Source organism: Panthera uncia, chromosome C2 (genome assembly GCF_023721935.1).
Source record: "Panthera uncia isolate 11264 chromosome C2, Puncia_PCG_1.0, whole genome shotgun sequence".
Taxonomy (NCBI): Eukaryota; Metazoa; Chordata; class Mammalia; order Carnivora; family Felidae; genus Panthera; species Panthera uncia.
This window is the reverse complement of record NC_064810.1, coordinates 82,193,478-82,218,877: the sequence shown is the minus strand read 5'-3', so window position 1 is coordinate 82,218,877 and position 25,400 is coordinate 82,193,478. Positions and strand designations below refer to the sequence as shown.

Sequence of the window (25,400 nt, the reverse complement as noted above, 5' to 3'; positions counted from 1 at the left end):
TTATTTATTTATTTATTTTTTAACGTTTATTTATTTTTGAGACAGAGAGAGACAGAGCATGAATGGGGGAGGGGCGGAGAGAGAGGGAGACACAGAATCCGAAGCAGGCTCCAGGCTCTGAGCCATCAGCCCAGAGCCCAACGCGGGGCTCGAACTCACAGACCGTGAGATCGTGACCTGAGCTGAAGTCGGACACTTAACCGACTGAGCCACCCAGGCGCCCCTATTTATTTATTTTTAATTTTTTTAAAGTTTATTTATTTTGAGAGAGAGAGGGGGAGAGTGCACGCACAAATGGGGGAAGGGTAGAGAGGAGAGACAGAATCCTAAGCAGGTTCCATGCCATCAGCACAGAACCTACAAACCACAAGATTATGACCCGAGCCGAGATCAAGAGTCAGACGCTTAACTGACTGCACCACCCAGACACCCCTTAGGTTTTATTTATGTAAGCAACCTCTACGCCCAGTATGGGGCTTGAACACAACCAGGAGATCAAGAGTGGCACACTCCTCCAAACGAGCCAGTCAGGTGCCCCAGAAAAATTACTTTCAACTCAATCATATTTTCAGATTTGCATCCGTCTCTGAAACACGTCCATTTTCATCATGATTGTAAATGGGAAATAATTAAACAACTTTTTCTCTTCCATTCTCTTTTGATCAAGTTGCTGCCCACCTTCCTAAAAGACACTACAGTGTATACAATTTGAGGCAGAAACAAACTATATTAGCTTCCAGTAAAAAAATATAATTCAATTTATTAGTATGAAATAGATAATTTATTGTGTTTGTGACCCAAGTACATGATTCTCAAATATTAGCCTAATTGTACAATCATTTAGTAAAACTGATGTTTATTAGACTCCGAGAAAAGCAGGAAGGCACTTTCTCTTTTTGGTGTACAGATACTATATTTAAGATACTGCTTAATTGGACATTTCTTTGATGGCATTTATTCTGCTTCTCTTTTGTCCGATTCCTCTTCCTCAAACTCGATTAAAGGAGCATGTCTGTTGGCCTGAGAACCTTCTTTGTAGAACACTTTCTTGATTGTGCCGTCCTTTGGGGCCTTTATGGTAAGCTGCAGGGACACAAGACACGACCGTGGCTGTAATACTAATGAAGACTGAGCACACAGTAAGGCAACAGAGACGAAAGTGAAAAATAAAGCCAATTGTTTTGAGGTTTCTCAAGCATGGCACCCGAAGGAAATAACATTTTTATGGTGTGCTTTGCAGTTGTGAGGAGTCACTACTTTGACGTACCTGTAACACCTGCAAGGTCGCTAATCGGGAAGCTCTATCTAGTCTAGCTGGTAATTCTCAACAAGTTTCACAGTAGAGTCTCACCCGGGAAGCTGTTAAAAACGGACGATCCTTGGGCCCCACTCCAGGAGATCCCAATTCAACCAGTCTGGGGAAGTAGTTTTTCAAAGCTCTCCCCCTCAGATGACCGTAACATGTGGTCCGGCTGAGAACTATTGGCCTACAATTTCTAAAGACCTAAAATAGCTACTCTAGTTTGATTGAGGTTTTCACTTTGATACTGATGCTTGGCATCCTAAGTTTGGCCTTAGAAAATACCAACGGTTAACAGTCAACTGGCTAACTGCCTGAATTTAAGGAGTTGACAATTTCTTTGATTTTAGCATCAGAACTGACAGGTGCAGTTTCACCAAATTAAAATGAAAATATATTTAAGGGGAGGATGGTTTTAGTTTTGTTTCCTGCAGTTAATGTTTCATCAATCCATGGCTCTTAATATTTAAAATGGGTATTAGCTTACAAAGTAAGGCAAAAGAACAATTAGATCTAATAGTTCCCTAAGTTTAATTGGAAAGTGAACTTATGATTTCATTACCTCCATTTTCATGGCAATCATAACCATTAGAGAATCTCCAGCTTTTACTTTGTCTCCGACTTTCACAAATACCTAGAGATTAAGAGTGACAGGTTAATATTTAAAAACACAGAGGTTCCGGGGTGCCTGGGTGGCTCAGTCAGTTAAGCATCCGACTTGGGCTCAGGTCATGATCTCGCAGGTCGTGAGCTTGAGTGCCACATTGGGCTCTGTGCTGACAGCTCGGAGTCTGGAGCCTGCTTCGGATTCTGTGACTCCCTCGCTCTCTGCCCCTCCCCCGCTCATGCTCTGTCTCTGTCTCTCAAAAATAAATAAACAATAAAAAAATTTTTTTAAACACAGAGGTCCCTCGTGGTCCACAGAGGTGGTATATAAATGTACACAGTAGAAGTATGGGTCTGTCTGGTTGTCTTATCTGTCAAAGACAGGTGTACAGGTGCAAATCAGAGACCTACAGATCAATCTTGCACTGCTGGCCCTCTTGTCAGTGGGGAGCACTGCTTAGCTCCTTCTCCCCAACCCCAAACCATCTAGTTTTCCTTGAATCAGATGAATATGATTTATATATTTCAAGGTCCTTTTGTGTTTTAATAAATGTACAGACAAGACATACCACCAACAGGGGAAGAACCAATGCACTTAAATGTCATGGGCAGGGTAGTGGGGCATGCCTGGTTTTCTAGATTTTATAGGTAGTCTAGGATAGTGCTCCAAGTTTTGAGTGTCCTGTGTGGTAAATGTATAGACGGTCTTCATGTGAAAGAATTAAATTATTGGCAACCTTGGGGAAAAAAAAAACCCAAACCTTTATTTTCCATTTTTCATGTATAAGTGAACTCATATATCCCATATGGTCTCACTGTCTTCTTAGTTAACATGGTTATCAAGGAGTTTTTAGAAACATCACACAGTGGAATTAGGTTCCACAGTCAATGTGTAGAGCCAAAATTGTGAAAAATGAGAAACACCTCTGAAAGCCCCCAAATCACCCAATGCTGGGTGATGCTATAACAGTGTTTGATGAAATCAATGGTCTAGGGGGCGGCTATAGGGAAAATGTGCATTTTTCCCCTATAGATGTTCAGGGATGCCTACATTTTGGAATGTACATGGAAAGTGAGATTGAGTGAGTTAAAGGCAGATCAAAGTCTTTGAGCTCATACTCCCTCTGGGACAAACATGTGCAGAGGGGAACAGGGGGTGCAATCACTTTCACTACTTAAATAGTTATTGCCTCCTTCTTCTTTTTGGGTACCAACAATATAGAGTTGAATTTTTATGACTTGGATGCATTTAAAGGAACTCTACTATATTCAAGTGTATATATAAAAAAGACTACTAATCTACCACCATTTGAAGTTACTTCAGCATGGATCTTAATTCTGAATATATACAGCATTCAAACACCAAACCTCATTGTTCTTCATCAGTACCAGCCTTTCAAATTTTATTTTAACACACATGTAGTTATGTACATTGGAAAAAAAATGTTATTTAATGATAAATTGTTTGTGTTAAATTTGACATTAAAAAATAGCCCTTTTGGGTAATGCTTGGTGAATGCTCCATTTTAATCATAAAAAGACAAATTTAGATTATTTATACTTTGATGGAAATTTCCACTTTCAAAAATAACAGTATCATAAATTAGGTAAACGGGTATTTTCATTGAAGACTGAACATAGAAAATCAATCTATCACATAGTCTCTTGTTTTAAGACTTTCCTTCCTTCCTGCCTGCCTGCCTGCCTGCTTTTATAGAGTGAGCGAACAGGGGAGGTGCAGAGGAAGAGGGCCACACTCAGCATGGAGCCTGATGCGGGGGCTCGATCTCATGACATGACCTGAGGTGAAATCAAGAGTCAGATGCTTAACCAACTGAGCCACCCAGGAGCCCTGAGATTTTATTTTATTTTTTTATTTTTTTAAAAATGTTTATTTATTTATTTTGAGGTGGGGGGGAGAAGAGAGAGAGAGAGAGAGAGAGAGAGAGAGAGAGAGAATGAGAATGAATATCCCGGGCAGGCTGAATGCTGTCAGTGCAGACCCTGATGCCAGGCTTGATCCCATGAACCATGAGATCATGACCTGAGCCCAAATCAAGAGTCAGAGGCTTAAGAGACTGAGCCACCCAGGTGCCCCTAAAGATTTTATTTTTAAGTAATCTCTATACCCAACACAGGGCTTGAACTTACAACCCCAAGATCAAGAGTCACATGCTCTACCGACTAAGCCAGCTGGGTGTCCCAGTCTCTTGTTTTCTTCAAGAGGATACTTCCCAATGAGAGAGATTGGAGAGAGAAAAATAATATATATGACTAAGTTCAATGGAGATATTTACTGGGCCTTACTGAACATCATTCTGTATACATTCACATGATTACCTTTTCAATGGTACCCGTCATAGGAGCTATGGCACCTTCCTGAGTTCCATCTGAGCTCATTGAAGACAAGTATTTGGGGACTGGAATGTCAATCTGAGTACTTCCCGTCTGTAAACAGAAAACAAACTGGAACTGAAATCAAGTTCAAATCGCTGTAGTTTTGAATCACTGTTTCAAATCACTGTACCCTGAGATACAGGACTGTTTCCAAGCTATTTGTTAAATCTTTAATACCAGGGTTCTAATCTAGCTTTGTGACCTTAAGCAATTACTGAACTCCTCTTAGTCTTGGTTTCCCATTATAAAGGAGTATTGGCATCATGCCTCACAACAGGATTAAAGGAATTAATGTACGTAACTGTTGCTAAAAAATAGCCACTATCTGATAGCCATTTTGAGTAGCATCTCCACTATCAAGTGTTTAGACTAAGCCAGAAACTGTTCTTAACAGTTTTATACATATGTGTGTGTGTGTGTGTGTGTATATATATATATATATATAGTCATCAAAACAAGTTTATGAGGTAGGGAGGTACTGTTATTATTCCTGTTTATAGATGGGGGAACTGAAGCCAGGGAGTTTAACTTGCCATAGGTCACACAGCTGCTCAGAGGTAGAGCCAAGATTTGAACCAAAGCAGCTTCACATTCCAGAACTCCCGCTCATCACCACTCCACCAAACTGTCTCCACCACCATATTGTTCCGGCAATAACTATGGAAAGGAATGCCTAGTAAAGTGAAGTCATCCTTGATTCTGTATACAGTAGTTTAATTACTGGAATATAAAGGACTATGATCTGTAAGGTGTTTTTCAAATGTGAGAAGACTCTGAAGAGGACACAGTGTATTTGATAATACATTTTCTTTTCTGCCCGTGCAGAAACTATGGGCTCATCAGGCAGCAGGCCCGTGAGAGCAATGAGTCAGGAAATAAGCTCCTGACCAAAGATATGCCAGGCCTGTCTCGATCATCAACCATCCTTTGACTGCCAAGACACTACCCCTTCTGACTGCCCCCATCCCCACAAGAAACATCCAGTTCATAGACTCGCTCTCAGCGGTCACCTCCTCCCAAATCCCCAGAATTCCAAGTGCCAGGAGGATGGGCAAAGTATTCAGGCATCAAATCTCAGAGAGAAGACTGCCCAATGGGCAGTAAGATACTCTCTGACAATAAGGATGTAAGGGCATGTTTCAGAATTAAAGGCAGAAAATGGTATGTGTCTATCAGGGAGAACATGTGTGGACAAAAGAACTAGGGAAGGCAGAAATGTGGCAAAGAAACAGAGTGGAGAAGGAAACACAGAGGAAAGGTCATGGCAGTGATGGAAGGAAGCAAGGTCTTTCTAATCTTTTAGTGAGATGCCTCCGGTCAAGCAATTTTCTCCCAAACCTCAACAGTGTTATTATAAAAAAGGGACATTACCATGGAAAATAGGTAAATAGTGTTTTCCAGGATAATTAGCTTAGTTTTACTAGCAACTCCATTAACAGAACATTTCAGGTAAGTGCAGTCTCCCTCATTACAAAGATCACCAAGGACTTGGAAAGTTTTATCTTGAATCTGAAAAAACAATAACAACAAAAAACAGAAAAATAAGATTCTTAAAAAATAAACAACCCTACAGAATTAATACAATCAGAATCAATTCTTTACTGTTAACAGTTTCAAAAGGTAACAGGTGAAATATTTTTTTTAAAAAGCCCTGCAGGAACTTTGCCCCTAAGATTCAGAAACAAAGTACTCTACATAGAAATAGCAGTTAAGATAATTAAAAGAAAAAAAAAAAAAAACCCAGAGAACATATCTATAGTGCCATAATGCTACAGATAAATGTTCATTTAAGAATAACAATAAAAATGTGAAATAGAGATACAAATCAAATTAAGTAAAATTATCACAATTCGGTTGACTATATTACATGTTAAGTATTCATTTCTGAGTACCTGAGGTCAAATTTGGTTTTACTATGCCAATGTCAGTAAAGAAAAAGGCCAGAACCACCTAATTAGATGGTGTATCTTTTATCTCCCCAAGATGTAGATAAAATTTATGGGTTTGAGTTATGAGTTAAGAAGATTAACTAGCTGGAGACAGCCACAATTTTTGCCCTTGAGGAGAGAGTGACAAGAAACAGACTTCACACTTGATCTTTCAAGGAAGCTGACAAACGGACATGAAACCTTTCTGTTTTAAAAAATGTTTTCTCACATACACACCCAAGAAAAAAAAATTCCTTCACACACAGGAAATCCATTTAAATCTTCTCTATTTTTCATTTCAATTCCCATGAGGTTACTGTGAAAGTCCTGTGGCTATTCTTTCCAAATATACGATGTAGGCTAAGGTGAAACAGGTTACAGTGCAGTATTTATATGCTGCTTCTCATCTATCCTAAGTTAAATATGACATTTTACTGTGCTCTGTAACCTACTAAAACAGCCATGTGAATGTTTGTGAAATTCTCAGGACATAAAGGTTAGATGGGGAACAGTTTTGTTTAAAGATTTACACAAGCACATTCTAAATTTGTGAAATGTAGTAGTTCAATCTGGAGTTAACTTTACCAAGGGATATGAAGCATTCCCCAAACCAGAGGTACGAGTATCAGTTACAACTCTCATATACTAAAATACGTTGACCCCCTAGTTTTTCTGAATCTCAGTTTAAGAAATTGGTATCTCAGGGGCGCCTGGGTGGCTCAGTCGGTTAAGCATCCGACTTCAGCTCAGGTCATGATCTCGCAGTTCATGAGTTTGAGCCCTGCATCGGGCTCTGTGTTGACAGTGCAGAGCCTGGAGCCTGCTGGATTCTGTGTCTCCTTCTCTCTCTACCCCTTGCCCACTCACAGTCTGTTTCTCTCTCTCTCAAAAATAAATAAGCTTTAAAAAGAAAGAAAGAAAGAAAATGGTATCTCATAGTATTGGCAGATCCAAAGTATCCTTGATCAATCAATTTTGTTGGACTTAACGTCGTTTGGCTCATATTACAAATGATTTATTCTAGTCTCTGATTTTGTACTTTAATATATAGGAATGTGGTTGAGTTCTCACATTGTTTTTTTAACCCTTTCAGCATTTCATTTTGTCAGTGTAATGGATTCTTTTCATTGAGGGCTATCATAAACATTTTGACTAGAGATTCTCAAATTAGGACCTGTGGATCTCTTGGGGTCCCCAAGACCCTTCTTGGGGTCCACAATATCAAACTACTTCATAATAATACTAATGGTATTTGCCTTTTTAAAAAATTCTCATTCTCTCATGAACAAACAGTGGGATTTTCTAGAGACTGGACATGTGATAATATTACTCTGATAGCTAATAAACGTGTGCTTGTGTAATCTTAGGTTTTAAATGTTCTCAGTTTATCCTACAACTCAACAACAACAAAAAACCAACCCGATTGTAAAAAGGCAAAAGACATGAATAGACATTTCTCCAAAGATGATATGGACAATTAGCGTATGAAAAGATGCTCAACATCATTATTATGGAAATGCAAATCAAAACCACAGTGAGATAACATTTCACACCCATTAGGATGGCTGTTAAAAAAAAGAAAAAAAAAAAAACCCAGAAAGTAAATGTTGATGAGGATGTGGAGAAAAGGAAACCCTCCAATACTGTTGGTAGGAATGTAAAATGGTGCAGCCCCTACAGAAAACAGTATGGTAGTTCCTCAAAAAATTAAAAATAGAACATGAACATACAAACCAGCAATTCTGTTTGTGGGTGTATGTCCCAAAGGATTGAAAATAGGGTCTCAAAGATATATGTGTCCCCCATGTACACAGAAGCATTATTCATAATAGGCAAAAGGTGGAAGCAACCAAGACGAACCAATTCCATCAAGAGACGAACGAATAAACGAAGTGCGATATACAGAGGCAATGCAGTATCATTCCACTTTAAAAAGGAAGGAAACTTGGACATAAACTATGGCATAGAAGAACCTTAAAGACATTATGCTAAGTGAAATATCCAATCACAAAAGGACAAATGTTGAGTGATTTCATTTATATGAAGTACTTAAAGTAATCGAATTCATAGACACAGAGAGCCCACTGGTGTTTGCCAGGGGCTGAGGGGGGGTGGGCGGGGAAGGGGGCACATGGAGTGTTACTGTTTAAATGGGTACAGAGTTTCAGTTTTGCAAGAGGAAAAAAGAGATGGAAGGTGGTGGTGGTTGTACAACAATGTGATGGTATTTACACTCAAAAACGTTTAAAATGGTATATTTTACATTATGTATACTTTTGTAAAATATATATTAAAAATAACAGTAAGAAAAATATGCTCAGTTAAATTTTCTAAATGGTAAGTATTAATACATGTAATCAACACAAACAAAAGCTCTTTGAGGAGTCTCAGTAATTTGTAAGGGTATCCATGGATTTTGAGACCAAAAAGTTTGTGAATGGCTGCTTTAGATGTGAATACATGCACATACTTCAGGAATTCGTTAGCTGTCTAATTCAATGCTATTTTTTAAAACAGGTTTTCATACTTAGGGGAACCACAGCCAAACTGAGGAAACAATCAGAAAGTGTAGTAATTTCCCCAAATTGGTCTGAAATAAAAACACATGACATTCTCCTAACTATAGTCCAATGGCTTGGGAGAAACCAGAGTGTGAAAAAAGACCCTCCTCTGTATGAGAGAGATCAGAATTAGCTCTAAACTGTACAAAGAAAACCAGTAAGGCTTACCTGCATGCTATATGACCCATCGAGGTTATATGTGACAGCTATGGCTACATCTTTATGAAAAAGGGGGGAAAATTGAAGAAAAATTAGAAGACAATCATAGACGGGGATTCTAAAAATCTCTTTCAACCTAAAGATAACCAGCCTTTAGGGATACCAACATCTTTTAACTCCCTGACAAGATTTTTAAAAATCTATAGGTGAGTTCCAATAAAAGTGAATTTCAAACTTTTGTTTCTTAAAAAATGGACTTTTAGCAGACTCTTAACTATAGAGAACTGATGGTTACCAGAGGGGAGGTGGATGGGGGGGATGGGTGAAATAGATGAAGGAGATCAAGAGTGTACTTATCTTGATGAGCACTGGGTAATATATGGAATTGCTGGATCACTATATTGTACACCTGAAACTAATAAAACACTGTATGTTAACTATACTAGATTAAAATTTTTTTAAAGAGGGAGTTTTAGCTCTTCTAATGTTGTAGGATATTTTAGATATTTTTCTCTAAACAAGGAAAGTTAAAGTGTTAAAATAGGAAATGCAATGAATTGGGAGAGAGAAATTCTCATTTAAGACCCAAATTTGCCATCTGTGGTGTGATCACCTCTGTGATCTTGACTGTCCTTTAAAATCTGAGTCCTGGTTTTCTGCTCCATTCTGACCTGTTAAATGGGTATGAGAATGTAACAGTGATTAAATAAATGTGAAACTGCTGTGTAAACTGTAACCGACCATATAAATATAATATACAATATATTTCATATTATTTTGTGGACACAGAATTGGTTACGGACTTTCCTAGGAGATGGAAATCAAAAGCTCTGTGGTGCAGAGAATGCAGACCAAAGTCACTTCATCGACTCCTGATACTTTAACCACCATTTTGATGCTGCCAGCTCACATCTATTTCCAGCCCTGACCTTCCTTCTCCAGAACTCTGATTAGTCATTCCCAGCTGGATGCTCTATCAGCACCTTAAAGTGAACATGGTAGGTCCAATAAATCAAATCATGTCCCCACTCTGCCTGCATTCCCTCCCGCCCTGGGAGCTCCATGACTGGCACTAGTATTCTCCTGGTCACCCAGATTTAAAACCTGTCATCCTTACCTTCTCCTTTGCTTTCCACATGCAATAGCCACTACAAAGCTGCCACATCCTTCCCTACCTGTCCTGTTCATTTCTTCCTTTCGTTCCCATCACTCAACCCTGATTCGGGCTGATGGCCAAAGGCCTGGCTGACTCTGAGGTCTTCTTGGAACTTTTTGCTTCCTGTCTCAGCCCTTCCAGCTGATGCTGCCTAGCATGTCTCCTCTATATTCAAAATACTTGGCCTGATACTGAAGGCCCTAAACTCAGTCGTATTTCCCACCCTTCTTCTACACAGCCCTATATTACAACGAAATGGGAACATGGGCCAATTAATATTCTCCATATGTGCCTCCAGCCTTCGCCCCGCTGTGCCTCTTTGCTCCACTCCCCCTTCACTGTGTCACCAGTCCCAGCCACCCCAACTGAAACCTTGCCCCTTGTTGACATCATGCTCATTCGTGGTCTTTGGGAAAAGTCTGTCTATGTGGAATGAAGTTGCTCTTCTCTGAACATTTAGACACACTTCTGCATATAGAACACCATTATGATTCTTTCCTCATCCAGTTTTATGATGGAATAATTTTTCTCTTTATCCGTTTTTTTAAAAATTGCAAAAATAAAACTTCACAAAGGTCAAATACTGAAGTACATCAAGCAAAATGTGAAAGTCCTCTCTATTGCCCAGATAGAACTACTATTGAACTCTTTAACATGTGAGCCCCTTCAAGTTTTTTAAAATGCAAACTAGTATTTTTCTTTTATAAAAATAACATATTCTTACACATACTGCAACCAACTTTTAAAAATTTATTTTTCCAACCTTTTTTTAATTAACATGTGACATACATATCCACTTTGTCTTTCAATAGTAGCAAGTTTAATGATGATGATGATAATGACGGCAACTAGTGTTTATTGCCCACTTGCTATGTGACATACAATGAGCTTTTGATGTGTTGTCTCATTTAATATCCACAACAACCCAAGGAAGTAATTACCACTACCATTCCCATTTATGGGTGAGGACACTTGATGCTTAGAGAGAGTGTGTCACTTGCCCAAGGGTCACAGACAACAGAGGAGCCAGAATTCAAACCCATAACAGTCTAACTCAAGGGTCTGCATTATGAACCACTGCACCATCTGTCTTCCCAACATACTCACTTCTCCTTTGCCAGATGGTAAATTCCTTAAGGAAGAAAAGTAGGGACAAACACATCTTTTTTTTCTCTTCTTCACATTACTCAGAACATCTATTTTTTCAGAAACTTTGTAATGAACATATAAGTAAATGAAACTTCTCCACCCTATGTCTTGTCAATATCTTTCATTCCTTCTTAAGAGAAAATGCATCCACTTACACCAGATTAGGTTTTTTTTTGATTTATGAAATATGAAAAGTATTTAGCTGACATGAATGCCAATAGAATCACAGTAAACACATTGCCAGGAAAAGTCTTTTTAAGAACATTTAAAAAAATTTGAATTATAATTGACATATAATATTAAATTAGTTTTGCATATACAACATAGTGATTCAGCAATGATATCCATTATGAAATGCTTACCATGATAAGTGTATCACAGTATTATTGACCATATTCCCTATCATGTACTTTTCACTCCTATGACTTACTTGTTTTATAACTGGAAGTTTGTACCTCTTAATCCTCCCCACCATTTCATTCGCCCCCACCTCTTTTGGCAACCACTAGTTTGTTCTCTATATTTATGAGTCTGTTTCTCTCTTTGTTATTTGTTTATTCACTTGCTTTGTTTTTTAGATTCCACATATAAGTGAAATCACATGGTATTTGTCTTTCTCTGGCTTATTTCACTTAGTATAATACCATTTAGGTCCATCTATGTTATCACAAATGACAAGATTTTCATTCTTATGGCTGAGTAATATTTCATTGTGTATATATACCACATCTTCTTTATCTATTCATCTATCGATAACCCACAGCTAATATCATACTCAATGATAAAAAGCTGAAAGTTTGCCCCCTAAGGTCAGGAATAAGACAAGGATGTCCACTCTCACCACTTTTATTCAATACAGTACTGGAAGTCCTAGCCACAGCAATCAGACAAAAAAATAAATAAAAGGTATTCAACTGATAAGGAAGAAGTAACACTGTCATTATTTGCAGACAATATGATACCATATATCGAAAATCCTAAAAACTCTCCCAAAAAACTATTAGATCTAATAAGTAAATTCAGAAAGTTGCAAGATACAAAATCAACACACAAAAGTCTGAATTTTTTTTAAGTTTTATTTATTTATTTTGAGAGACAGAGAATGAGAGAGAGAGTGAGCACATAAGCAGGGGAGGGGCAGAGAGAGAATCCCAATCAGGCTCCCTGCTGTCAGCACGGAGCTCGATGAGGGGCTCAAACTCATGAACTGTGAGATCATGACTTGAGCCAAATCAACAGTCGGTGGCTTAACCGACTGAGCCACCCAGGCACCCCCTACTGCATTTCTATTCACTAATAATAAAATAGCAGAAAGGTAAATAAAGAAAACAACCCCATTTACAATTACATCAAAGAGAATAAATTCTTTCATATATTATAGGGCAACTGACCTTATTCCTCCCTCCCTTAGTTATCTCTAGACCTCCACAAGAGAACCTTAAACATCCTCTTACCTATTTTTTAAATTAATTAATTAATTTCAAGTCAGCTCTATGCCCAACACGAGGCTTGAACTCATGACCCCAAGATCAAGTCACATGCTCTACTCACTGAACCAATCAGGTATCCTATCCTCTTAATGTATTTAATAAGGTATGGAAGTTTAGCATGGTGCAGTGTTAGATAAGTGCATATACCCTGGGGTATGGGTTTGAATTCTGTTCCACCAATTACTTTTGTTATGATTTTAAGAAAATTATTAATCTCTCTAAACTTTGGTTCCCCATTTATAAAGTTGACACTAATAACAACACCAATTTCATTGGCTTGTTCTGAAAATGGAAATTAAATAATCCATGGAAAGAACTTAATAGCTGGCATATACCAAAAGCTCAATAAATCTTAGCTATTACTGTTACTACTGAGGGTAGGGCAGGATTCTGTGAAGCATGGCCACTAGCAACCAAGTAAGAATATTTTTCAAGCCTTAAATATTTAAAATACTTGATAATTCTCACTGAGATCATTAAGAATTAGTTCTACTTTAGATTCATAAATGCTTCTGACTTCTTAAGACTTCCTGTTTGGTGTACTCACTTATTCAATCATGGTTACTGTTAATAAGCATTTATTAGAGACCCACCAGAACATTTCTGAAAACTATTACATTCAGGCCTGGGTTATCGTTGAAAAATAACTACCAAAAGGATGTAGTGAACAGCGATCATGTTGGTTTTCAATAATGTATTTGTTTTTTAATTTAAAAATTTAAATATTTCCAAGAAATGCAGCATAGTTCAAAACACTGCTAAGTGCTTCAGTGAAGATCCATACCAAATAACACAGTCGGCTCATCTGAAGTTTAATCACAAGTATGATTTTCTGTTTAATTTAGGTTGAAGAGGTCATTGAAACTTTACTGCTGCTGATACTTACATTCAGTATATAGGAGTCTAGAGTAAGATAATCCCAGATTTTGTAGGGTTTTGTTTTTAGGATGAAATGAATAAACACACTAGTATAAAATGGGTATTAGTAGATACTAGTGGATGTTTGCAAACTTTCTTTCCATGTACTCAGTGCATGTGAAGTAATGCCCATCTAGGTTCATGATGAAAAAATATCTCGAGCTTTAATCCAATCAACTTAGATGAAAAGGGGATTTGCTAAAAACTGAGTGCATGTCTACACAGAGTTGAGATAAAGAAGATTCTACTTTGTCTGGGGGTGGGGGGAGGGGGTTCCCATGAGCGGCAAGAAGATTCTGTTCTACCTGCTGGGTACATTTTTATAATGGAGCATTCACGGTTTAATGACACCTCACATTTAAGGTTAACTAGCTCTCTCGGCTCTGACTCTGCACCCATCCTGTTTCCTATGCAAACTGTCCAGCAGCAGAAGGGATGCTGCTATCATGGGATTCTGATCCCTCTGGTACGTTGTTCCAGCCACAAATTTATAAAAAATTTAAAATTTTAGATGTTAGCCTCTCCTGGCTTCAATTACAATAAATCAGTCCCACCCTCAGCCTACTCAAATTAGTTTGCAGTCAAAAATCAATTTTCCACTGGAAAAGTAAAAATAGCACAGGAGTCAAGGTCAGAAAGGCTGGATGTCAATCTCACTAGCCTTGAGTAAGTTCCTTCACCTTCTCTGCCTGTTTCATCAGCCATACATGGGTATGATAGGGATTCCCCCTTAATTAAATTATAGTGAAGATAAAAATTTACATGTGATCAGGTACTTAATAAATCATAGCTTCTTAGTAACCCTCTTCCACCTGAAACAATGCCTGAGTGGTGGGTAATCCTCCCTACTGGAGTAGTTTTGGATATTGTTTTTCTTATTTAAAAGTAGTACATTCTTGCTGAAGAAAAACTGCAAAGCAAAGAGAACAAAGAAGGATGATGGGGGTGGGGATGGAGGGAGGGAAATCCCCTTAAATCCTGCTACCCAATGGTAACCTCACTAACATCGTGGCATATTTCATTTCAGTCATTTTGCTATGTATATTGTGTGACATATTTTTCAAATATTTACAAAATACAGAAAAAGTATAAAGAAGAAAAATAGCACTAATGTACCACCTGAGCCAATCAATTCTAGTACTCCTTCCAATGGTTAGGCTAGGGAGCTTAAAAAATGTAATTGACAGGGGCGCCTGGGTGGCGCAGTTGGTTAAGCCTCCGACTTCAGCCAGGTCACGATCTCGCGGTCCGTGAGTTCGAGCCCCGCGTCAGGCTCTGGGCTGATGGCTCAGAGCCTGGAGCCTGCTTCCGATTCTGTGTCTCCCTCTCTCTCTGCCCCCCCCCCGTTCATGCTCTGTCTCTCTCTGTCCCAAAAATAAATAAAAAACGTTGAAAAAAAAAAAAATGTAATTGACCGATCATGTCTGGGCTGAATCCTTTTTTTCCAGATAAGTGATATATTTCTATAAAGCACATTTCTCTTTTAATAAAACATTACTTACTCTTTTTACCATCCCTGAGAGTTATGTTTCTGGTGTAACAGGTATTCAGTCTTCTTCCACTGCTGGATGCAAAAGGGGAGTACCGATCTAGAAAAAAAATTCAAATTCAACAACAAATTTACAAACACCAAGCCTGACTTCATACCTTTCAAAAGAAAACATAAAACACCTGTCCTACACTGGCAGCTCAAATGTGTCTTCTTTGTTCTTCTCATTGCTCTAAATTTAAATTAGATACTTCAATTTACATCTCAGAAAAGGTTATATGAAAAATTCCAGCTTGGCTAAAATCAGAGTATTTGCAGCCCAAGCTCTCTTCCTCTGGGGGCACAAGCCGCACAGTGGTCTCCCCTTCTTGGGCAAATGCGTTCCAGGTCACCAAAATCTCCACCACTCACTACTTTTCCTTTCACTTAGCCTCTTTGTGCGTCACTCGTCCTGCCCACAGGCGTGTCTGTTGGACAATATCCAGGAGCTACGGCATAGCTGAATTGAAGCAATTTATTCTGAAGTTCATGGGTGTGCCAGTATACATTATAAAAAGGAAGGAGAGAGTAAGAGGATGCTTGATTGTAACAATGCTATATTCAGGCTTAGCAACACTGTATGGGCATATTTGGAGGCATTTCATTTAGAATTGTAAAAGGACAGAATGAGAATAGAGCATACATCTCCTAAAGATGTAGTTATATATTTTAAGCTCTCAATATAACTTTCTTGAATGAATCTAGAAATTAAAGATCCTAATAAAAAAATCCTATAATAATATAATAATCCTAAAAATAATGAAGAGATAAATGGATTAATTTTTCTTTTTTCCTGTTTGCTCCAAAGCTCAGAGTTAGCCTAAAGTATATATTTTGGAGCAAGTTGGGGAGAGTTCAGATTTTGCTTATCTTATCTTATTTTATGTTTTGCATTCTTTCAGATTAGCAATCTATTTCATTTTTTAAGTTTATTTATTTTGAAAGACAGAGAGAGTACAGGAAGGGCAGAGAGAGAGGGAGAGAGAGAATCCCAGGCAGGCTCCGTGCTGTCAGTGCAGGGCCCAGTGCGGGGCTTGAACCCATGAACTGTGAGATCATGACCTAAGCCAAAACCAAGAGTCAGACACTTAACTGACTGAGCCACCCTGTGTCCCCAGATTTTGCTCAATTTAGAGGGAAGAACATTTTAATGGAGAACTGACTGAAACTGTAATAAGCTAATGAGTTTTCATTATGAATTTCTAGCTTCCTGAGGTGTTAGGGAGAGGTTGGGCAACAACTCAGTGGGGAAGCTGAAGCAGAGATGTGTGGGCGTGGCAACCAGGATGAATCTCTGCCATTTTCCTTCCCATGTTTAGATCCTCTGATTGGAGGAAGTGCCTAGGTCTCTAGTTAGACAGAAATTTGATCACAGAATGGAAAAGGAGAGGAGGAAATAACTCAACAATGAATTAACAGGTAATGAGAGTCCCCAGTGCTCTGTCTTCAGTCCCCAGGACCAAGGAAGTTACGGTAGGTACAAGGATACAATAAGTAGGCCCTTGAGAAGCAGCGAATTAAAAAAGCTTTGGAAGGGGTCAGCACAGGGTACAGGAAGGACCAGCGTTTGGTTGAAAAAAGAGCCCCAGCTCAACACTATTAGGCAATTAGTTAAGTTACATTTAATGGATTAAAAAAGTGTTTATGGATGCATCCATGATACGTGAATCTACTTCATACTAAAAAACCACTTAGCAGAGGACAGTGTCAACCACTGAGAGAAGAAAAGGGACACAAAAGTGTCATAAAGAAAGAAAAGCACCTCCAATGATTATTTATAAAATCCTGACAAGCAGAGGAAAGAGAAAAGCATTCCATACCTTGTGACTGAATTTTGAAAACATCAGACATAGCTTTCTCCTTGAGGATGAGACCCACAGCTGCCTGGCATAAAAGCTCTTTGGCTGTGGCCTTCCGAATGGGCAACAGTTCTTTGCGGTGTTGAGGGATGAAATCGGTGTGTACGTTTCCAGCCTCAAACTCTGGGTGGCCAGACAGGCTAAGAAGGAAGTCAATGTTGGTGTGCAGTCCGACAATCTAGGAAGAGAATAAAGCCCATATCCCCAGTGAGTGGGAAAAAAACATTTTCCATAGAAATTTGCCATAGAAATCTGTTCTTTGTACTAAAGATATTTCACCAGGGGCAACTCTTAAGAAAATTGAAAAACCTACTAAGGTACCACATGGCGATAGGACAACTCGTAAGCAAAACAAAACAAAACAAAACAAAACAAAAAACTCACTTCACCAACACTATGTATCTGGACTTAACACTTAAAATTACATTTTACAATACATTTAAAAAAAATTTTTTAATGTATGTTTATTTTTGAGAGAGAGAAAGAGAGAGAGAAGGAGAGGGGCAGAGAAAGAAGGAGACACGGATTCTGAAGCAGACTCCAGGCTCTGAGCTGTCAGCACAGGGCCCGACGTGGGGCTTAAACTCACAGTGAGATCATGACCTGAGCCAAAGTCAGACGCTTAACCAACTGAGCCACCCAGGTGCCCCACAACACATTTTAAAAGTAGTAAACTACATTTTATTCTTTATGATAAAGAGGACATAAGAGATGATGGTAGGTTAGGTAGTGTGGAGACATTTAATTGCCTCAGGCTATGTAAGTGATAAATGTTAAGAAACTTATATGAGATTTATTTGCAAGATACTGAAGACTTGCTGCTCGGAACACTCCCACAAAATAGGAAAACAGAGCATAGGATTTCTATACTGAGGAGGGGACAGCATTAAATGAGCTCAAAGGAGCTTCCTTCCAACACTAAAATCCAAATTTTACACATTGATATAAAAATAAAAAGGTATACATTGAACCTAGGTCCATCCAATAAATGGGGTCAAGGGTAAAACCAGCTATCTGAGCCTTGGGTCCATTCATATATTCATTTACTAGCCATTTACTGAGCACCTTTTAGGTGCCAGGCCTTGCTCCAGGTACTGGGGTCATGATGAAGAACAAAACCTCACAGAGATAACAATATCTTTAAACAAATATCTAATATGACATCAGGTCATATGAAGAAAAATAAGGCTGGTTAAGGGGTACGAGAACAGCAAAGGGTCCTATTTTAAATAAGATCACCTGGTTTCAAGCTACACCACAAAGCTGTAGTAATAAAAACAGTATGGTAGACTGAAACAAAAACAGAAATGAAGATCAGTGGAACAAGTGGAAATAAACCCACACTTATATGGTTAACTAATCTATGGCAAAGGAGGCAAAAAACCATCTTTTCAATAATTGATATTGGGAAAACAGGATAGCTACATGTAAAAGAATGAAACCGGACCACTTTCTCACACCACACACAAAAATAAACTCAAAATGTATTAAAGACCTAACCGTAAGACCCAAAACAAAACTCCTAAAAGAAAACATAGGCAGTAATCTCTTGGATGTCAGCCTTAGCAACATATTTATGGATATGATTACTGAGGCAAGGGAAGCAAAAGCAAAATTAAACTACTGTGACTATACCAAACTAAAAAGCCTTTGCACAGTGAAAGAAACCATCAACACAATGAAAAGGTAACCTACTGAATGGGAGAAGATAGTTGCAAATGATATGTATGATAAGGGATTAGTATCCAAAATATATAAAGAACTCCTATAACTCAACACCTAAAAAGCTAATAATCCAATTAAAAAGTGGGCAGAGGACCTGAGAAGACATTTATTTTTTCCAAAGACATACAAATGGCTGACACATGGAAAGATGCTCAACATCACTCATCATCAGGGAAATGCAAATCAAAACCACAATGAGATACCACTTTACACAAGTCAGAAAGGCTAGTATCAAAAAGACGGTAAATAACAAATGTTGGTGAGGACGTGGAGAAAAGAGAACGCTTGTGTGCTGTTGGTAGGAAGGACATGCTGGGTACAGTCACTGCAAAACAGTATGGAAGTTCCCCCCATATTAAAAACAGAAATATCATATGATCCAGTGACTCCACTAGTGGGTATTTGCCCATATAAAATGAAAACATGAATTAGAAAAGATATATGCAACCTTATGTTTATTGCAGCATTATTTACAATAGTCAAGATATGGAAGTAACCTCAGTGTCCATCAACAGATGAAGGATAAAGATGTGGTGTATACACATGATGGAATATTACCCAGCCAAAATAAAGAATGAAATCTTTGGGGCACCTGGGTGGCTAAGTTGGTTAAGCATTGACTCTTGGTTTTGGCTCAGATCATGATCTTGCAGCCTCATGGGCTCAAGCCCCAAGTCAGAATCTGCACTAACGGTGCAGAGCCTGCTTGGGATTCTCTGTCTCCCTCTCTCTCTGCCCCTCCCCTGCTTGTGCTCTCTCTGTCTCACTCAAAATAAATAAACTTAAAAAAAAAAAAAAAAAAAGAATGAAATCTTGCCATTTGTAACAACATGGATGGACTCAGAGGGTATTATACTAAGTGAAACAAGTGAGACAAAGACAAATACTATATGATTTCACTTATATTGTGGAATCTAAACCACAAAACAAACTAACAACAGAAACGAACTCATAAACAGGGACCTGGTAGTTGCCAGAGGGGAAGGTTGTGAAGGGAGAAGGTAAATAGGTGAATGGGATTAGGAGGTACAGACTTCTCACTATAAAATAAGTAAGGCACAGGGATGAAAAGTACAGTATAAGCAATACAGTCAATAATATTGGAATACCTTTGGTGACAGATGGTAACTACACTTAACGTGGTGAGCACTGTGTAAGGTACAGAACTGAATCACTATGCTATACACTTAAAACTAGTATAACATTGTGTATCAACTATACTTCAATTAAAAAAAAAAAATTGGGCAGCCTGGGAAGACCTCTGAGGTGAACAGGAGCTGAGGATGCTGAGAAGGGAGTTTTGTGATCATGTAGGGAAAGAACATTCCAGAAGAGAGAACAGGAACACATGGTTCCATGCTGGGTATGTCTAGGGAATGGCAAGGAGACCAGTGTGGTTGGAGACACAGAGATCAGAGGTTAGATCAAATTAATGACATATAACAATCTGGATATCACAGGTTAATATGAAATCCTTTTATGAAGCTACATCAGTGTGGTCTGGGGCTTAGTGCACCAAGGAAATTCATGTGCTACAGAAAAGCAACAAATTCTGTCAAATGGGTAAAACTGAACATAATTATTTTCCTTTGGAGAAAATAATACCAGACTGTAGGCCACACTTGTGTACTTGGTCTTATCTACAGGATGAATATGAGTTTCATATCAGATTTCAGTGAAGTATAACACTGACATTAATAGTTTTAGTCCTGCAATTTTTCTTTTCTAGCTGAATCAAGAAGTCCTTAAACTCTATTTTGACCCATGGGAATGTGAAATCATTTTGTTCCTGATGCATTGGTGGAAAGAAGCTGACAGGGACAAAGGCTGACCAATCGTGACAGACATACTTGGCGGTGGAGATACACAGATCATAAGGTCCCTAACATGGCCCCAGGTCACTCACGTTGTACTGACGAAGGCTGTACCTCAGTTTCGTTAAGGCCGCCTGGCGATCTGCTGCCCACACAACCAATTTCGCAATCATGGGGTCATAATGCACTGAAACTTCATCTCCTGAAATTGAAAAACCACAGTAGCCACTCTAAGTCCAAACTTAACATGATAAAATATGACATGCAAGACATTCTGCTGCGGCTTTAACGTTCACTTCATACCTAATCCTCAGGAGCTCTTGCATGGTAGTCGTTACCATGGTTTCATTCACGAGGAAATGAGGCTCACAGGGCTTTAAAAACTCACCACAAGTCTAAGGAGATTATGGCTATCCAAGAGCACCTAAAATAGTGACCCAATATCACACAGGCTGGCTGTCCCCATCCTCTCTTCCTCTGAACCTTGTTTTCCCTTCTCATTTTGGAAGCCAGTGCAAACTGCTTCTACCTTCTCCTGTCACAATCCCTTCTGCCCTTAGCATCCCCCTTCCTCCACCCCTCAGTCTCCTCATGAGAAAAATACAGATAACAATCCAACTATACTGTAGGGTTCTTAGGAGGATTGACAGTAAAAAGGCCAAGTGCCATACCTGGCAGAACTGATAAACAAATAGCACCCATCACTGCTATGACAGAGTCTTAGAGAACAAGAATCTGAACCAGGCAGCCCTGTAAGTTCAGGGCCATGCACACGAAGACCCAGTTGTAAGCGAGCTTGTGCCAACCAAGCTGCTGGTTGGAACAATAAAAAAAAAAAAAAAAAAAAAAATCTGAACCAGGCACATCTCACTGGTTAGAAATGGTTCAGGTCAAAAGGATGTGGTGTGTTATCAACAATACTGTTCTAGGACCACTGTGTGATTTTGGGCAGGTCATTTGACCCCTCTGAACTCCAGGGGCATCATCTATAAAATCAAGGGGTTAGATTACACTCCCTTATCCATCATCCACCCACCTACCCAGCCCAGCACTCACCAACACATATTGAACACCTTCTAGGCCCAGGCTTGAGCAAGATAACATGGAAGACACAGTCTCTCCCTTAAGAAACTTACAATATAATGGGAAAACTAGACAAGGAGTAAAAGGTTACTGTAAAATGATATAATAAGAAAAGGGCCCAATGAATCCACAAGGGGCTCGGGGAACGCAGTTGAGAAAGGTTGGGTAAATTTCTTGGAATGGATTATCCTCCCAGCGCTAAGATGTAAATCTGGGAGTCCTTCTCGGAATTACACCTGTTATTCTTGGAATACCTTTACTACATTACACTGCAAGTTTTGCTTGCCCCACAGATTCTTTCTTTTCTATTGCAACTGTTCTTTTTCCTCTCTAAAATGTTCTGCTGTTAAGTTAAAAAAAACTTAATATCAAATATTGCTGCGGTTTAGCCAGAGCTCTCAAAATTCTGCCAATTTGTCATCGAGAAGTCCTAATTCCTCATTTTGGCTTTCAAGACCCTGTGTGATTTGCTCTCAACCTGTATCTCTACCTGCATCTCCAACTATTCACCATCCTGAACACTTTTCTCCAGCCACATTATTTTCTTACAATTCTTCAAACACATCTTTAGCTAAGTTCTCCTTTCTTCACTTTTCTGTGTGCTCTTTAATCTGCCTACAAAAATCTACTCCAGACTTCCTCTTAGGAATGTGTCCTGGCTCCTGGCTGTACTAGCCTAATATAACATCTAATCTTGAGAATTGCTTTTCATCATTCACCATCTGCAAAACTTCTCTGGCAACTAAAGTCAAGGTAGTAGTAACTCAGAGCATGGACTCTGGAGCCAGAAAGACTGGGTCTGAATCTTGGCTCCAAGAGTGACCTTGGGCAAGTCACTTAACTTCTCTGTGCCTTAGTTTCCTCATCTGGAAGATGGGGGTGCTAAGAACACCTACTCACGGGGTAGTTCTCATGGTTAAAGGAGCCTGCATAAAAAAGTCACCTAGAACAGTGTCCATAGTACATAGTAAATGCTAAATAATTGTTATGATCATTGTTATTAATCATATGCCGAACTGTGAGAGCTCTTGCACTGTTACTATTTTTTTCACTTTTCTTTATTTCTCTTATTATTGTTTAGCTTACACTAAGTTGATATATTAATCCTTCAGCTTGATATCAAGTCCCTTGGAGGCTGGAGGGTGTTGGGCATAGCAGGTATTGGTGACCTTTAATCACTTTTAGAAGTAGGCAGAGTAAAAATATAAAACAGTACACACAAAATTTGTTATTTAGGTATGAACAAGTACTGCTACATTTTAAAAAAGGGTGTATTGTTTAAAAACACTAGTTATTCTTTAAAAATAACTATTCCAGAAAGATAAATAAAGATTAATGAGAAATAAATTAAATCCTTTATGCTGAAACATACAAAGCATTTCCACAAGACACAGGGAAAAGAGGCTGTCCACAAATAATCATGCACTTAAAAAAAGACGGAGACTTTTTGTTTTATTTCACTTTACCTTGGCGCACTCCAGTTTCAATCCTGGTGCAAAGGTCTGCCTGAGGGGTGGAGAGATGCACTAAAGGCCCAGCCCCAGGCATGAAATTATTGTCAGGATCTTCTGCATATATTCTAGCTTCAAAGGCATGGCCCTGCAGGGTTATTTCTTCTTGGCTCAAAGGAATCTTCTCTCCTGCTGCAATCTGATAAAAGAAGAGTATATGCTTCTGTGAAAATCCACCTTATGGCACCTATGAGACTTGGGAAGTTGATGGTCTTGCCTTTTTCTATGGAAAATGTATATTAGGGCTTTATAATGAAGCCAAATACAAACTAATTTTATCCACCTACCCAAGTTCTGGGCAAAAGCAAAAAGAGGTTAAAAACACATGCAGTTTGGAAATAATATATTAATTACAACGGATTTCTAGAGTTTTTAAATAGAGAAAGCAGGAGAACTGACAACTAAATCATAAATATAAAAATCTGTGTTTCTTCAATGTAATCACAACTAAAATTTCTTACTGGCAAGATAGTCTCAGTTTCCATTTAAAACTTTAGCGCTCAGTTACCAAACCAATCTTTTTTTTTTTTTTTTTTAATAGTTAATTATTAGTTGGTGTTTAGGACTACACTCACAGTTATGGCTAAAGTGTGGCATTTTTCATCTTTGAATCTTTTTTTTTAAGTGTATTTATTTAAGTATACCCAATGTGGGGCTCAAACTCACAACCCCAAGATTAAGAGTCACATGCTCTACCAATTGAGCCAGCCAGGCACCCCCATCTTTGTCTTCTTCATCACCAAGAGAGTGATAAAGCAAGACAGAAAGGGGAACATAATGGTTTTTCAATTTTGTTATATTAACATATATTGTATGATACCAGATTATAAACAGGATGATCATTATTGTTTATCACTACTACAATTGTATTATTTTGACTATTACATACCAGTACAATGACTCTCTCTCTTCAACTAGTATCATTTGGAAAGGCTATTGGAAAACATGCTGTCGCTCTCTCTCTTTACTCCCTCCTTAAGTTTTCCTCCAAGATGGGAAAAGGACAAACCAAGAAAGCAAAAGATATAGGGGAAAAAAAACAAGTAATTTAGCACCACTTGGAACTAAACAGGTAAGCTTGAAAAAGAGGCAAAGGTTTCATCTCTTTAAATCTGTAGATAAGGTAAATCGGGAACCACAGCAGTTAAGAATGAAAGGAAAATGGACTAAATTGAATGTCTTTACTGCATGGTGTTTTGAACCACACTCTGCAGCCATACTGCCTGGGTTCAGATTCTTTCTCTATACTTAACTCTGTTCTGGGCATACTCATATTCTGGGCAAGTTTCTTAACCTCTTGATGCCTCAGAGAAAAGTACATATAGTAAGCATTACATAAGTGTTAGCTATTGTCATTTCATTCATATCCTTTATAGTGAATTACTTTTTAATATTTTAATAAAGAATTCCATTTGTCTTAATATAAACAAGGAGGGCGAGTGGGTGGCTCAGTCAGTTGGGCATCAGACTCTTGATCTTGGCTCAGGCCACAATCCCAGGGTTGTGGGATCAAGCCCTGGGTTGGACTCTGTGCTGAGCATGGAGCCTTCTTGGGATTCTCTCTCTCCCTCTGTCCCTCTCCTCTGCTTGTGTGCATGCCCTCTCTCTCTAAAATAATGTGTGTGTGTGTGTGTGTGTGTGTATACATATATATACACACAATATATATTATATATACATTATATAATGTATATATAGGTGTATGTATATATATATGTGTGTATGTATATGTGTATGTATGTGTGTATGTGTATATACACACATACATACACATACACACAAAGAAAAGAATAACCATGTGTCCATATTTCAAGATGTGATCTTATTTCTGACTATATAGCCCCATTTCAGTCTGGCTTGTCTTTGCCTATCTATTTTCCTCTCAGGTTGGCTTCTGTCTGAGCTCAGAAGAGATAGACCCTAACCATGCCTCTGCATACTTGGACATCTGTGCCATGGGAGTTCTCTCAGGCTTAGACTTTGACTCTTTGGAACTTCTGGACCTTGGATACTTTTCCAGCTCCCCCTGAACATGGCTAGCCAATTGCATCTGCAGCCTGGACGCTCACATCACTGTAGCCTCACTCTAGGGAGGTCCTGGTCCAAGGCGGCTGGTCCTGGAGCTTGAAGTCTTGACTCAATAAGTGGCGAGACTCCTTGTGTTACCTCTTCCTGGAAGCCAGACTCCAAAGTACCTTGAGCATTATAAATGAGGT

General features: G+C 38.7%; 1 protein-coding gene across 4 annotated transcripts in view; it reads right to left on the bottom strand.

The window, feature by feature from the left end:
* Positions 1–922: 922 nt before the first annotated feature.
* Positions 923–25,400, bottom strand: part of MCCC1 (methylcrotonyl-CoA carboxylase subunit 1) — a 56,845-nt gene continuing 32,367 nt past the window's right edge. For all 4 annotated transcript variants that reach the window (XM_049628515.1, XM_049628516.1, XM_049628517.1 and 1 more), the window contains 9 exons: positions 23,140–23,323; positions 20,683–20,792; positions 17,013–17,229; positions 15,167–15,253; positions 8,961–9,010; positions 5,675–5,812; positions 4,247–4,354; positions 1,863–1,934; positions 923–1,083 (listed from right to left, as the gene is read on the bottom strand). In XM_049628515.1, the coding sequence (XP_049484472.1) occupies positions 955–1,083; positions 1,863–1,934; positions 4,247–4,354; positions 5,675–5,812; positions 8,961–9,010; positions 15,167–15,253; positions 17,013–17,229; positions 20,683–20,792; positions 23,140–23,323 (1,095 nt within the window). In that variant the 3' untranslated portion in view covers positions 923–954. The remainder of the gene's footprint in view (positions 1,084–1,862; positions 1,935–4,246; positions 4,355–5,674; positions 5,813–8,960; positions 9,011–15,166; positions 15,254–17,012; positions 17,230–20,682; positions 20,793–23,139; positions 23,324–25,400) is intronic.